Source organism: Chrysochloris asiatica, unplaced genomic scaffold (genome assembly GCF_000296735.1).
Source record: "Chrysochloris asiatica unplaced genomic scaffold, ChrAsi1.0 scaffold00050, whole genome shotgun sequence".
NCBI lineage: Eukaryota > Metazoa > Chordata > Mammalia > Afrosoricida > Chrysochloridae > Chrysochloris > Chrysochloris asiatica.
In genome coordinates, this window is record NW_006408568.1 from 5,310,102 (window position 1) to 5,324,765 (window position 14,664).

The 14,664-nt window shown below is 46.6% G+C and overlaps 1 protein-coding gene across 1 annotated transcript in view; it reads left to right on the top strand.

Annotated features, from left to right (window-relative positions):
* EFCAB4B (EF-hand calcium binding domain 4B) overlaps positions 1–14,664 on the top strand; it is a 141,429-nt gene that overhangs the window by 88,535 nt on the left and 38,230 nt on the right. Inside the window, exons 12-14 of the mRNA XM_006862681.1 lie at positions 2,994–3,126; positions 9,596–9,677; positions 9,759–9,873. Of these exons, the coding sequence (XP_006862743.1) occupies positions 2,994–3,126; positions 9,596–9,677; positions 9,759–9,873 (330 nt within the window). The remainder of the gene's footprint in view (positions 1–2,993; positions 3,127–9,595; positions 9,678–9,758; positions 9,874–14,664) is intronic.

A 14,664-nucleotide genomic window follows, 5' to 3' on the forward strand; every position in this document is an offset into this window, starting at 1 on the left:
GTAAATCTTTACGGGAGTAGAAAGCCTCATCTTTCTCCCGGGGAGCAGCTGGTAGTTTCGAACCGCTGACCTTAAGGTTCGCAGCCCGATTCGTAACCACTACGCTACCAGAGTAGGCAGTCTTATCTTTCTCCCAAGGAGTGGCTAGTGGGTTGGAACTGCCACCCTTGCGATCAGCAGCTCAGACATGACCATCAGGACTTCTTCATACCAGGCTGTTGTGCTGTTGAGTTGGTTCTGACTCATGTTGTTCTTGTTGATGTTGTTAAGTACCGTGGAGTCGGTTATGCCTCATAGCAACCCTGCACGGGGTTTCCGAGGCTTTAAATCTTTACAGGAGTAGAAAGCCTCATCTTTCTCCTGCGGAACAGCTGGTAGTTTTGAATTGCTGACCCTGAGATTAGCAGCCTGATTCATAACCGCTGCCAGAGCTCCTCAAAGCAACCCTTTCTATGGTTTCTGAGAGCAGCTGGTGGGTTTGAACTGCCAACCTTGCAGTTACCAGATCAGTGCTAATCCTACAGAGCCACACCGGACACACAAGCTAGTGGGGCCTATATTGGTAGTAGCTGGATAATATGAATCAAGAATTTTAAAATTGTTGTTGTTGCTAAGTGCCGTCAAGTCAACTCCAACTCTTAGAGACACTGTATAGGATTTCCAAGGAACAACTGGTGGATTTGAACTGCCAACTTTATGGTTCTCAGTCCAGTACTAGACCTACTGAGTCACATACATCCTTTTAAACGAACACTTTGAATTGGAGCAATCCTTCCTAAGGAAATGACCAAAAGTCACTATGAGTTGGAACCAATATGATGGCACTTAACAACAACACAACAATACAGATAATTTAACAACATTCTAAAGAGCAGAATAAAATTTTCTATATGAAACAAGACCAAACCCCCTGTAAGGGAGTAGATTCTGATTCATAGCAACTGTACAAGGTTTCCGAGACTATAAGTGTTTACAGGAGCAGAAAGCTAGTGGGTTTGAACCACCCACTTTGTGGTTAACCGCCCAGTGCCTAACCCATGGCACCAGCAGGACTCCTTATAATATCTAACATTTCTTTGAACAAAATATATACAATGGGGCTTCAAAAAGTTTATTGAAAAAATCCATGATCTTTTAATTCCACTTATCTACAAATTTTTGAAGCCCCCTCTATCTTCATAGATTTATATATCTATCAATGTGGTGTGGCACTGTAGGATCAGCACTGGACTGCTAACCTCAGGATGCACAGTTCAAACACATCAGGCACTCCCAGGGAGAGAGATGAGGCTTTCTGCTCCAGTAAAGATTTATAGCTACAGAAACCATGTGCAGGGTCACTAGGAGTCAGAATCACCTCAATGGCAGTGGATTTTGTCTTGGGAATGTTTTATTTAAAAAGAGGATGGGGAGATGGAGGGAGAGAGGATGCGAACCCAATTTCCTGACTTGCCAGCCCCAAACTTTTCCGTACGCTGCCTGCCATCTCACGGCTGTACGGCAAGTGGGCTGTACTCAGAGGCCAGTGCACGAGCTTGAGCGCGAGTGTACTCGGCCTTCTAAAACAATGTGTTTAGTGGTTCTGCTTACAGACACGGGTCTGCGAGTCAGGCAGCCAACGCTTCTGCAGCCAGTGCCACCTGTCCCATGCTGTCCCACATCCACCACGCCATGCCTGTGTCTGGGAATTGATGGATGAGAGCATTAACTTTTAGTCTCAGAGGACAGTTAGCAGTGCAGCACCTGGAGACCAGCAGAGTCGATGTCCTTGTGCATTGCCTGAATAAAGACAAGGGAGCAGGGGACAGAATTGTTGAGTTGCATTTTGTTGTTGATGGTGATGTTTTAAGGTTACTTTAAATTCTATGAGTTGACCTTGAGTTCCCCTTTAAGTACTGCATGGGATTGGTTTCTTCCCAAAAGACTGTTAATGGCTTTTCTCTGAAGCTCAAGGACTGGTAATACAGGCTGTCACTCTATTACAGTATTTGCACAAAGAGAAGCGCTAATTCCCTAAATCCACTCTTAAATAGATTTGAAAGAGCCTCCTCACTCCACCAGGCAGTGCTGGGCTGGGTGAGGGCAGGATGAGGGCGAGCAAGCAGCTCTCAGGAGGAAGGGATAGCCAGTGGAGCAGAAAGGACCCTTACTCTGCCTCTACCTTTGCTGTGTGTCCTAGAGCCAGTTTCTTTCCTTTCTGGGCCTCAGTGTCCCAGTCTCTCATCCCCCAGTGCAGCCCCACTGGGAGGAGAAGGAGCAGTGAGTGGCCAGCAGACCCTGGAAAACCCAGCCCAGTGACCTGGCATCATAGGATTTCTCAACTTAATTATCCAGGGAGGGTGAGGTCTTAAGTAAGAACAGGTGAGATGAGGCAGGGGTTGTGTGCAGGGAAGTAAGTCAGCCTCCATTTAGCCCAGGCCTGCACTAATGGGGTAGGCATAAGAGGCCCCTAGCTCCGACCTGGCTGTCTCTGCCCCCCACCCCCTCATGACACAGATGAGTCTTCCTTTTTCCACCTCCCCTTCTTCCTGCAAAAACCCCAGCTTGTCCTTCTTCACCTCTTTAGAGACTCCTTGCCTCCTCTTTAAGCCTGACTCCAAACCGCCTTCTTTGTGGGTCCTTAACTTCACCTGTCTGCTCCCAGAACTCCTAGTGCTTTGTGCTGTAGTTGTTTGCATGCCTGCCTCCTCCCCTCCACAATAAACCAGGGCCAGCCTTCTCCTCTGTGTGGCCTCAGGCCCCGCACAGGGCCTAAAACACAGAAAGTGGTCGATAAATGTTGGTCCAAGGGATGTCCCTCCTTCCCTCCTACTGATGCTGGAAGGAGCCTCCAGGCTCTGAGTCCACAGTTGCCTGCCTTCCAAGGCTGTAAAGGCTTCCCTGGTGCTGGTCTGGAAGCCAGGCCCCCACCCTCCCATAGACCCCTGTAACCTATGTAGCAGCTGGTGTGCATCAAGCCTACAGGACCAAGCTGGATTCTCTGCCATCTACAGGAGGAAAGTTCTCCCTCCACCCCAGACCGGCTCTTCAAGATTGTGTTTGTGGGGGATTCCAGTGTGGGGAAGACATCGTTCCTGAGGAGGTTCTGTGAGGACCGGTTCTCCCCAGGCATGGCAGCCACTGTGGGTGAGTTCTGGTCCCTAAGGGGAGCAGGGGTTAGCAGGGAAGGGTTAGAGCAGGGAAGGGCAGTGGGGACTGGGGGCTTTGTTCTCCAGTGAGGCTGGGAGAGCAAGGTGAAGTCCTTAAGCTCATTCTCCACGTGATGGTACCACTGAACGCTTCACAGATCCAGTCCTGAATGGAACTGAAGGTGGCAATACTGGGCTTCATGCCCCTCTGTCCTCTCTCTGAGCACCTGTGTCCCTTTTGTCACTCCACCCATTTGTGCAGGACTCTGGATCTCATGATCCTCCAGGGCTGACCAGGGGTATCCTCATGGCCTAGTGCTGCCCTGTACCAGTACCACAGTGGGTGGCTTTAAAGAAGAGGATGCCATTGTCTCCGGGAGACTAGGCGTCTGAATTCAGGCTTGGAACAGACAAGACAACTAACAACACAACCAGCAGAATTAGGGTCACAGTCCCCATTGGCCCTGGGGAAAAACTCTGGTATCTTTCAGCATTTTGACCTTCCTTGGCTTGTACGCCCATGGAGTAGTAGTTCTCTGTGCTTGTGTGTGTGTGTGCACACGGGACTCTCCATGTTTGTTTTACTTTTATTATAAGCGTCTACTCAGAAGAGATTAGGTTTAGGATGCATCCTACACAGGTGTAGGTTCATTAACATAACAAAAGGAAGCCACTATTTCCAAATAAGGTCATATTCATAGGTACGGTGGTTAGGACTTCAACATATCTTTTGTGGGAACATAATTTAATCTGTAGTGAATCTATAACCCATACTGAGACCCATTCCCTGCCACCACACCATCCCACCCCACAGTGGGCCAACTGTATGTATATGTGTGCACTTGGGGGTGGAAGCTGGGGAAAGTATTCTACATGTCTTAATGTGTTTTCAGTCTTGGAAAATGTTTTATTTTAATAACCCACGCCATTGAGTCACTTGTGATGCATAGAGACCCTATATAGAATTTTCAAGATTGTACATTTGTATGGGAGCAGACGGCCTCATCTTTCTCTCTTGGAGTGCCTGGTGGGCTTGAACCTCTGACCTTTTGAATTGCAGTCCAACACTAACAGCACCAAAGGAGTTGAATCCCTTAACCTAAAGTTGCATTGGAATATACGGCAAGATTAGGGGGAAAATAGTTTGAGATACTTTAATGACCTTTTAGCTTCCACCAAGTTAAGTAACAAATCCACTAAGTACCTATTATGTAGCATTTCATGGAAGCAGCTGTCAAGAAATCAAACAAATTACTACATTGGGCAAATCTGTTGTAAAAGGCCTCTTTGAAGTGTTAAAGAACAAAAATGTAACTTTGATTACTAAGGTGTGCCTGACCCAAGTCATAGTATTTTTAATCACTTCATATGCCCGTGAAAACTAGACAATGAATAAGGAAGACAGGAGATGAATTTGTGGTTTTTGAATGGTGGTGTTGGCAAAAGTATGTTGAAAGTTCCAGAAGAACAAACAAATCTATGTTAGAAGAAGTACAGCTAGAATGCATCTTGTAAGCCAGGATGGTGAGACTTCGTCTCATGTACTTTGTCAGGAGAAGGATGTCATGCTTAGCAAGTAGAGGACTAGTGAAGAAGAGGAAAATGCCCAACAAGATGGAGCTGGATTGTCCCTGTACTACAATGATGGGCTTAACATAACACGTGTGAAGTTGGGGCAGATATGGCAACGTTTTGTTCTACTGTTCATAGGACTGCTGCTGTGAGTTGAAGCTGGCTCTATGGCACCTAACAACACCACGTGCCAGTTACAGGAGCCCTGGTTAGAGTCGGTATGAGTCACAGTCAACTCAACAGCAGTGGGTTTGTTGGTTTTGGGTTTGATGTACCATGTAACAGAGTGGGTATGTCAATGACACTTGAAAATATATTGAATGATCTGGATATATTTATATGACCTGAATAATTACTAAGGGATTTTATATTCATGATTTCAGTCTATCTTCACAACAACCCTAGGAGACAAGCATTGTTATGAGCCCAGTATACAGATCAGGAAACTGAGGTCCTATCAGCTGGTTAGTGCTGATTCCTCCCCCTACATATATACACATACTTACTATTCCACCCACAGTATTGGTAACAATATTGGATTGTACCTCCTCAGGGCCCAGTGGCAAGGACAGTTATCTGCCACAGAAGGTGGGCAGAGGTTGGTGCTGACAGAAGAGGCTGCTTGCTCAGAGTCCATTGACATAGCACCAGTGGGGTACCAAAAGTCCTCAAGCCTTGTCCCACCCTGCACCCACAGCTGTGCAACCCTGGGAGAACATACTCCCTAAATGGGCTCCACTTAGAAACATGGAAGGTTTGGGTAAGCTGAGACAAGGAGTCTCTAGATGGTGTAAAGGTTAGAAGGTCAAGTCTACCCAGAGGCACCTTGGGAGAAAGACCTAATGGTCTGTGTCTGAAAAATCAACCCTAGAAAACCTATGGAGCAGTTTTACTCTGACACACATGGGATCTCAGTGAGTGGGAACTGATTCTACCTAAGACTGCTCTCAAGCTTGACCTCTGTCCAGACCACCTTTGGCTCTGTTCCATAAACTGAATCTACGCCATTCTCTTTCTCTCATCCTAAATTGCCTCTTCTTCTACCTTCTCTCCCACAGGTGGGTCTCTTCCCCCAGGCTGTCCCATCCTTCCTGCAGAGCCTTTCCCTCCTTTCTGTCCCACTCCACCCAAAGGCAGAGAGCTTCCCAAGAAGAAGGCCTGATGGGCAGAGGGCAGAATCTGTCAATCAAGCCCAGGAGAGCCTTGCCTGGCTTGGCCTGAAAGCATTGGCTGAGAGTGAGTCTGAGGCACCCAGCGAAGTGCTTCAGGAAGCCACAACTGTAGGAAGGTGGGCTCACCTTCCTAGGAAAGCATCAGAATGGGGTGGGTCCCAAAAGTCATGGCTGAAGCACAGATGCTGAGCCCTTTGTTCCATGTGCTGTTCCTGCCAATGAAATCAGGATCCGTTTACATTTCCCACCTGTGCTCTGAGATGGAAGGCTGGGGGTGGGGGTAGGGGTGGGGTGGGTAGAGAAAAAACCCAGACTGATTGGCACTTCTCAGGAGGCCAACTATGGAAACATCGATAATTTAGGGAGGGAGGGAAAATCAAAGATTCCAAATCAGGAAGGCCCTTCATCACACTGTACAAAATCTGCAGTGAATGGCTCCAATGAGGTCCCCTGTCAGGCTCCGGGCCTAGCTCTGGTCCACATGTCAGTGAGCAGGTGTCTCACCTGAAGATGCTCCCTAGGAAGAGATAAGACTCACAGTGCTGTAGCTCCCAGGGAAACAAGCAGTCCAATGCCAGAACGGATCTCTGGCCAAATATAATCCCTACCAGCTCAGCTCTACAAAAAAGCCACTGAGAGGTTCTGTAGGTTTTTTAGTCACGACAATCTTGCTGATCCTCCCCACTCCAAAATAGCCCTGCTGTAAAAGTCAGCTTGGGCCTGTTTTCTTAACGTCCCTTTCCTGAAGTCCATCAGCTCAGCTGTAACCCACACGTCTCCACGGCGTACTTCATGGTAACAGCTGAACTGAATCTTAAAGCTCATGACTTCCCAATTTACATCCTACCTCTGCTCTTAAAAAAAAAGTTGTCATTGTGTTGATTCTGATTCATGGCAACCTCAAGTATGTCAAAGTAGGACTGTGTGCAATAGGGATTTTAATGACTGTGATCTTTTAGAAGTTGATCACCAAGCTTTTCTTCTGAGGCACTCCAATCTCCAACCTTTCAGTTCGCAGCTGAGCATGTCAAGTATTTGCACCACCCAGGGACAACCCACATCCTCTACCACACCTCATCTCACAGATGAAGAAAATGAAGCACCCCCACCCCCACCCCCCACCGCCAGCCCAAGAAAACTGAGGTGACATGATATCATCAAAGTCATTCAGCTGATCAGTGGCAGAGCTGAGAAAGGATCTCAGAATGTGGGTCTCTACTCCTGGACTCTTAGAACCGGGGCAGTCTTAGAAATAAGTAATCGAGGTCCTTCTGGCCACGTATTACTGTGTGCTGCCTCTCTACTGAACTATAACTTCCTTGTGTTCTGCTATCGCACCCCTGCCCTGTAGGCTTGTCCGTCTGATTCCCCCAGCCTGCCTGTCTGCTGGCCGGAGAAGTACACTGTGTATCCAATAGGGAGTCTGGGCAAGGTCCCCACAGCACAGAACGCATTTTTCTAGCTCTCTTTTGACCACTTCGATCCCCACAAGGCAAAGTTTCTAACCTCAGGCTAAATGTTTTCATTAGCTGGTGAGGTAGAGCAGGAAGGTTGAAGTAGCCAGGAAATGGCTGCCCCAGCTGTACCCACCTGCCTTCCCAGTAAGAGAAAGGTTCTGCCCCAGAAGTTTTGTTTGGACCCACTTGCTGGTAAACTTGAAGGCCTATTGGTAATGGTAGGTTTTCCTCTGTGTTGTTATCATAAAGCAAGTTCTCTTCACTCTTCCCTGGGCACAGGCCAGGAAAGCCAAGAAGAAAACCCATACTTGGATTCCATTTGCAAACTGTCTGGATGGGAGCATTAGCACTGGCCTGAGCTAAGCTGCCCAGTGTCCCGGGGCCCAGAGCAAGGTGCCCCCAAACTGCGTTTGCATCTCTTCACAACTGCTGGCCATTGTGGGGCATGCACAGCCTCTCTGGACTTCTGTTTCTTCATCTCACCATGTGTCTCTCTCTCCCTCTCTATGTGTGTGTGATTGTGCAGGGGTACTACCAGGAGGGCGGAGACAGGGCATATGAAAACCTACCAGTGGGAGTGGTCACTCTTTTTCTCTAGCCAGATGGACACATTCCTCTCTCTGGCCCTCATCTGGAAGCAAAGGGCATCTCGAGTCCCTGCTGGTCCTGACATTTGCAGAGTGGAAGACTGCCGCCTTTCCTCCACTCACTAGCCCTTAATGCCTTTGCCCGGACACAATGGCTGGGTGATCTTTTCCATTTAATGCCAGTTTGTGATGTGCTTTGTCTCTTCTGTTTCTGCCTGTCCATGTTGCTGTTGCTATATCCCTTCCGGTGCTTTCCAGAGGCTGGATCTTTTTGAAGATGGGAGAGTTCTAAGATCTGGTGCCTTAAACCAACTCACTGCAACCCCACAGGACAAAATAAACTGCCTTGTAGATTTCCAAAGCATAGTGGTTATGAGTCAGTCTGATAACCTCAAAGTTAGCAGTTCAGAACTACCAGCTGTTCCATGGGAGAAAGATGAGGCTTTCTGCTCCTGTAAAGACTTACAGCATTGGAAGCTCCATGCAGGGTTGCTGTGAGTCAGAACCAACTCCATGGCATACTCCACTACCACCACCACCACTCTCTATGGGAGCAGACAGCCTCCTCTTTCTCCCACATTTGGTACATTAAGGGGAGAAAACTTTCTTAGCATCTTTAAGCATCTGTGAGGCTTCTTATAGGATGTGGGAGAGAGGATTGTGACTCAAAAAGCCTTCTCTAAAGTCCCTGTCTTTTGAGACACAGGAAGCCGCCCTGTAGCTCAGTGGGATAAGTGTTAGGCTGCTAACCACAAGGTCAGCAGTTCAAACCCACTAGCAACTCAGCTGGAGGAGAAAGATAAGGCTGTGTACTCCCAGAAGCATTTAGACTCTTGGAAACCCTATGGGGTGGTTCTACTCTATCCTAAAGGGTGTCTATGAGTTGAAATCAGTAGTTGATTTGGAGATGCAGAATGCATTTCACTGACCTTATTCATTGTTTCTGGGGTTCATAACCCCTGATTGTGAATGTCTGTGATTAGGAGCTCAAAAGAAACCCATGTCAGGAGGGTGACTGAGACCTTTGATTCCCTCCTCTCCCTCTGGATAAACACTGAACTGCTAATCACAAGCTCAGTGGTTCAAACCCTCCAGTCACTCCTTGGAAGCCACATACAGTGTCGCTATGAGTCATAACCAACTCAAAGGTACTTAACAACAAGCCCTTTCCTCTACCTGCCACCGTCTCCCTTCTTCCTTCCCCACATACTTAAGTCCCTTCAAAGTGATTCAAATATGACCCACCTACCCCACCCTCAGGATTGTGGAATTTTATTTAGGGAAACTCTGAAAATGTTTTTAGGATAATTTTTTAAGAGAATGAAATTAAGTGAGGACGGTCTCTCCATCTTCCCAGTGCTAGAGTAGACTCTTGAGTACTAACCTCTGTCTGCTTTGGAATGTCATTTTCACATGATCTCACCTGGTCCTTGAGTATAGTGCTCAGTCAGGTAAAAGGGTAGGCTTGCACTACAGTGAAGAGACTGCAGCTCCAAGAGGTTAAGTGGCAGAGACAGGACTTGAACTCAGGACTTGTGGCTCCCTGTCCAGTGCTCACCTCCCGGAGCTGCACAACGGGGCTGAGGTGAATCCAGACCTGTTGGAGGTGCCCTCTCTCCTGATCAGGAGATGAAGAGGCCTTGGCCCTCGGAGCTCTGACAGCCCACTCCATATTGCAGGGATCGATTACCAAGTGAAGACGGTGAATGTGGATGACTCTTGGGTGGCCCTGCAGCTATGGGACACTGCTGGGCAGGAAAGGTGAGGAGCTTGCTGTCCCCATGCCTCCCCCCACTCCCCCACATGGGGGCACACCCACTGACCCACGGCCCCATCTGGCAGGTATCGCTGTATCACCCAGCAGTTCTTCAGGAAGGCCGACGGTGTCATCGTCATGTATGACCTCACAGCCAAGCAGTCCTTCCTGTCGGTCCGACAGTGGCTGAGCAGCGTGGAGGTGAGCTGATGACCTTCCAGGGGACTCTCTTTCTTCTCTCCCCACTTCTGACCTGACCCTGACTCAGAACTCACCTTCTCCAGGTACAAACCAGCATTCATTCAGCCGAGGGTCTAGTACCAGGCTACTTATAGGGTGCTCAGAAGTGAACAAGACATGCATTCCCTACTCTTGTGGAGACAAGGGACAGGAAAAACACAGATTCCATGGGTCATGGTGTCATTATGACTGAGATAAATGCTGGGAGAGATTGGGAATGGATGGTGTGGGAGCAGAATGGAGTATCAGGAAGACTTAGTTTAAATTGAGCCTCAACCATGTTCTTGCCCCATTATCTCCTACATCTTTCTAGCTCCTGTGGGCCTAGCTGTGCCCTGCCCAGGAGATGCACCATGCCATATTTCTGAGACCTCTGTCACAACCCTTCAGACAAGGGGAGGTTGACCTATAATGTGTGGTTTCCAAGTTTACCCCAAAGCTAAAAACCAGAGCAGCCTCCAAAAGCAGCTGTTTCCCTTTGAACTCTATCTGTGAGATACTGCTCTCCTGATTTATACTTGCTAATATTTTTGTCCTGTGTTTTTTTTTTTTTCTTTCTGACCATCTCTATTTCTCCCTCTACCACTTGAATGGAGTCCTGGTATGACACTATAGAATAAGCACTGGATTGTTAACCACAGGGTAGACAGTTCAAATCCACCCTTCTCAGAAACTCTATACAGGTTCACTATAAGTGAGAGCCAACTCAAGGGCACCTAACAACAACAACAATCACGTGAATGCAGACTTCTCAAGGCCAAGGGAAATGTAGACAAGCCACTTAGTTCTCTATTCAGGGCCTCAGCTTATTCATTCACAAAACAGTCCAGTAGGATGTCCCAAGGCACTGATCTAGCCTCTTTTGTCGAGTCGGTTCCAACTCATAGCAACCCAGTGTAGGGTTTCCGAGGAGTATCTGGTGGGTTTGAACTGCTGGCCTGGTGGTTTGCAGTCCAGTGCTGATCCTACCGTTACCACACCAAGAGTCCTAGACTCTGGGAGTTATGAAAATACAAGTCATCCCTGATTTGGAACAACTGTGCTCCATAGGGTTTCAATGGCTGAGTTTTCCAGAAATGCATCACCAGATCTTTCTCCCAAGGTGTCTCTGGGTTGACTCGAACCTCCATCCTTTCTATTTGTACCACCCAGGTACACCCTGGGATTATAACAGTGAGTAAAGAGACAAAGCTCCCACCCTCCTCAAGCTTATGTTTACCCCTCTACTCCAAACCCAATAAGACCTTGCATCCCCCCTGTTACCTGTGTCATGGTTGTAAGAGTATGTCTTTGCCACTTCCATCCCCTGCTGAATGGAGTCCTGAGCTGATGCTGCAGGAGAATGCACTGGACCACAAGGTCGGTTTGCACCACAAGTTCCGCAGTTGAAAACTCACCAGCCACTCCGCAGAAACCCCGTACAGGATCCCTGTGAGTCAGAAGTGGCTCCATGGCACTTAGCAACAACAACATTCCCTGTTGGATTCTGTGCCTCCTGTAGACAAGACCTGCATCTTCTTTGCTCTGGGGAGCGGGTGTGCTTAGCATGGGGCCTGAGTATCCAACAGATGCTGGATGAATGAATGAACTTTGTGTTTTCATGGAGACAGAACACTGGAGTTGCTAATTTTCTGATCCGTCTGGCCCTCAAATCTATGGTTCTTCCCATCCAAATCTGTTTCTTATCTTTTGGCTGGCCGGGCTATTCTGTTCTCTACTGACCATCCACATCTTTCTCAATACATAATGGAAGCCAGACTCAAGGGTGTCTAACAATTTTTTTTTTTTTTAAATATAATTCATTCCTCAGAATTGCTGTAGTGAAAATGATCTCAATAGAGTAAGTTTTGGAACAAAGTAGATCCGCTCCATACCAGTCACATGGAAGCAAATCGTGTAGATAACCAGAAGTGAGTTCTGCTTAAACTCTGGAATCTATGACGTGTTTGTTTTGTTTTTGGGGTTTACCTTTTTCAGCATAGGTTAAGTAATAGGGAAGATTTTAGTAATGACCTAATCCCAAACCAAAACAAACCTTGATGGCAGTGGATTCGAACCCCTAGTGTTGTTGTTGTCTCAGTGCAGTCATAGCAACCCTGTATAGGATTTCCAAGAGCACCTGGTGGGTTTTAACCGACAGCCTTGCAATGACCAAGTTCGGTGCTTATCCTCCTATACCATATAGAGGACAGAATCAAACTGCTCCTTAGGGTTTCTGAGACTGTTAATCTTTACAGTTAATCTGCCAGTGGGTTTGAACCACCAACCCACTACACCAACAGGGAGGGCTCCTTTACTAGTGGTTTTCAAAGTTTTCTTCCTTGGAGTATGGGATCAGCCTGAAGTTGCCCAGGGACTGCAAGACAAGGCAAGGAAAGGCTTAAGTGGTCTCAATTCGGGGTCCTTCAAACCTTCCCTTAGTCAGAGTGACTCAGCTTTTTCCAGGGATCTGTGTTGGAGGTCAAGGTAAACTCTTGTTTGACAAAGGGGTTTCTCTTTGAGAATCAGTTATTAGTGCAACTACCTCATTTAAAAATGACAAAATCAAGGCCATGGCTACTTTAAACTCGGCTGTTCTTTTCCCAGTCACAGACATTTCATGTCCCCAATAGCTAAATTTTGATATATGCTAGAGCTGAACAAAGGTAACACAAGAAGTTCAGGACTAGCAGTAATGGACGGAGGCAAAGTTTTGAAACTGTAGTCTTTGCCACCTTTAAGCCACAACAAAACCAAAACCATTGCCAGCAATTCAATTCCGACTCATAGTCACCACATGTTGTTGTTGTTAGGTGCCAGCGAGTCGGTGCAAACTTATAGCAACCCTATGCACAACAGAACAAAACATTGCCCAGTCCTGGGCCAGCCTCACAATTGTTGCCACGCTTGAGTCCATTGATACTGCCATATTGCCAATCCATCTCGCTGGGGGGTCTTCCTCTTTTTCTCTGACCCTCTACCTTGCCAAACATGATATCCTTCTCCAGCAACAAGTCCCTCCTGACAATATGAGAGACGAAGTTTGGCCATCCTGGCCTCTAAGGAGCACTCTGGCTGCACTTCTTCCAACACAGATCTGTTGGTTCTGGGGGCAGCCCATGGCACTTTCAATATTCTCCTACAACACCATAATTCAAATGCATCAATTCTTCTCTGGTCTTCCTTATTCACTGTGTAGCTTTCGCATGCATATGACATTATTGAAAATACCATGGTTTGGGTCAGGCACACCTTAGTCCTCAAGCTTTGCTCTTCAACACTTTAAAAATGTCTTGTGCAGCAGATTTGCCTAATGCAATACCTCATTTGATTGCTTGACTGCAGCTTCCATGAGAGTTGATAGTTGACCCAAGAAGAATGAAGTCCTTGACAACTTCAATCTTTTCTCCATTGAATAGAATATTGTTTATTGGTCCAGTGAGGATTTTTGTTTTTGTTACATTGAGATGCAATCCATACTGAAGGCTGTGCTCTTTGATCTTCATCAGTAAGTATTTTGAGTCCGCTTCATTTTCAGCAAGCAAGGTTGTATCATCTGCATATCGTAGGTTGTTAATGAGTCTTCCTTCAATCCTGATGCTACATTTTTCTACATATAACCCAGCTTGTCGGATTATTTGCTCAGCATACAGGTTGAATAAGTATGATGAAATTATACAACCTTGTCACACACCTTTCTTAATTTTAAACCATTCAGTGTTCCCATGTTCTGTTTGAACAACTGCTTCTTGGTCCAGGTACAGATTCCTCATGAGCACAATTAAGTGTTCCGGAATACTCATACTTCGCAGTGTTGTCCATAGCTTGTAATGATCCACACAATTGAAAGCCTTTGCATAGTCAATAAAGCACAAGTGTACAGGGTCGCTATGAGTCGGAACCGACTCCATGGCATATAACAGCAACAACAAAACATCTTTCTGGTATTCTCTGCTTTCAGCCAAGATCCAACGGACGTCAGCAATGATATTCCTTGTTCCATAGCCTCTTTTGAATCTATCTTGAACCTCTAGAAGTTCTCTGTCAATGTATGCTTACAGCTCTTTCTGTATTACCTTAAGTACAGTTTTACTTGCATGGGATAGCAAAGATATTGTCCAATGATTTCCGCCTTCTATTGGGTCACCTCTCTTTGGAATGAGCACAAATACAGAACTCTCCCAATTAATTGGCCAGAAAGTTGTCTTCCAAATTTCTTGCTCTAGGACCCTGTAAAACTGCCCCTTAGGGTTTTTGAGACTGTAAATCAGGGATGGGGAACGTCCAGCCTTATAAGGCCTATGAAATCATTTGATCGGGCTCTGCCAAGGCAACTGCAGTTCCAGCCATCACATTGTTGTAGTTGTTGTTAAGTACTGTCAAGTCGATTCTGACTCAGCGACCCTGCATAGCATTTCCAAGGCTGTAAATCTTCATGGGAGCAGAAAGCCTCATCTTTCTCCCGTGGAACTGCTAGTAGTTTCAAACTGCTGACCTTGAGGTTAGCAGCCTGATTCGTAACCACTATGCACTACCAGAGCTCCTTAGCCATCACATTAGGGGTGAGTTAATTAAATGTCTGACCAGATATAGCAGGCTAATTTTTTTTTTTTAATTAAATGTTTTTATTTTGGATTGAGTGAAAGTTTACAGGGCACATCATCAGCTTCACATTCAACCATGCTTGTTTCATTACATTGATTATTATCCCCTCCATATATCATCAGTTAACAGTGTTTCTCTCTATCCTCTTTAGCTTTTTTTTTTTTTTTT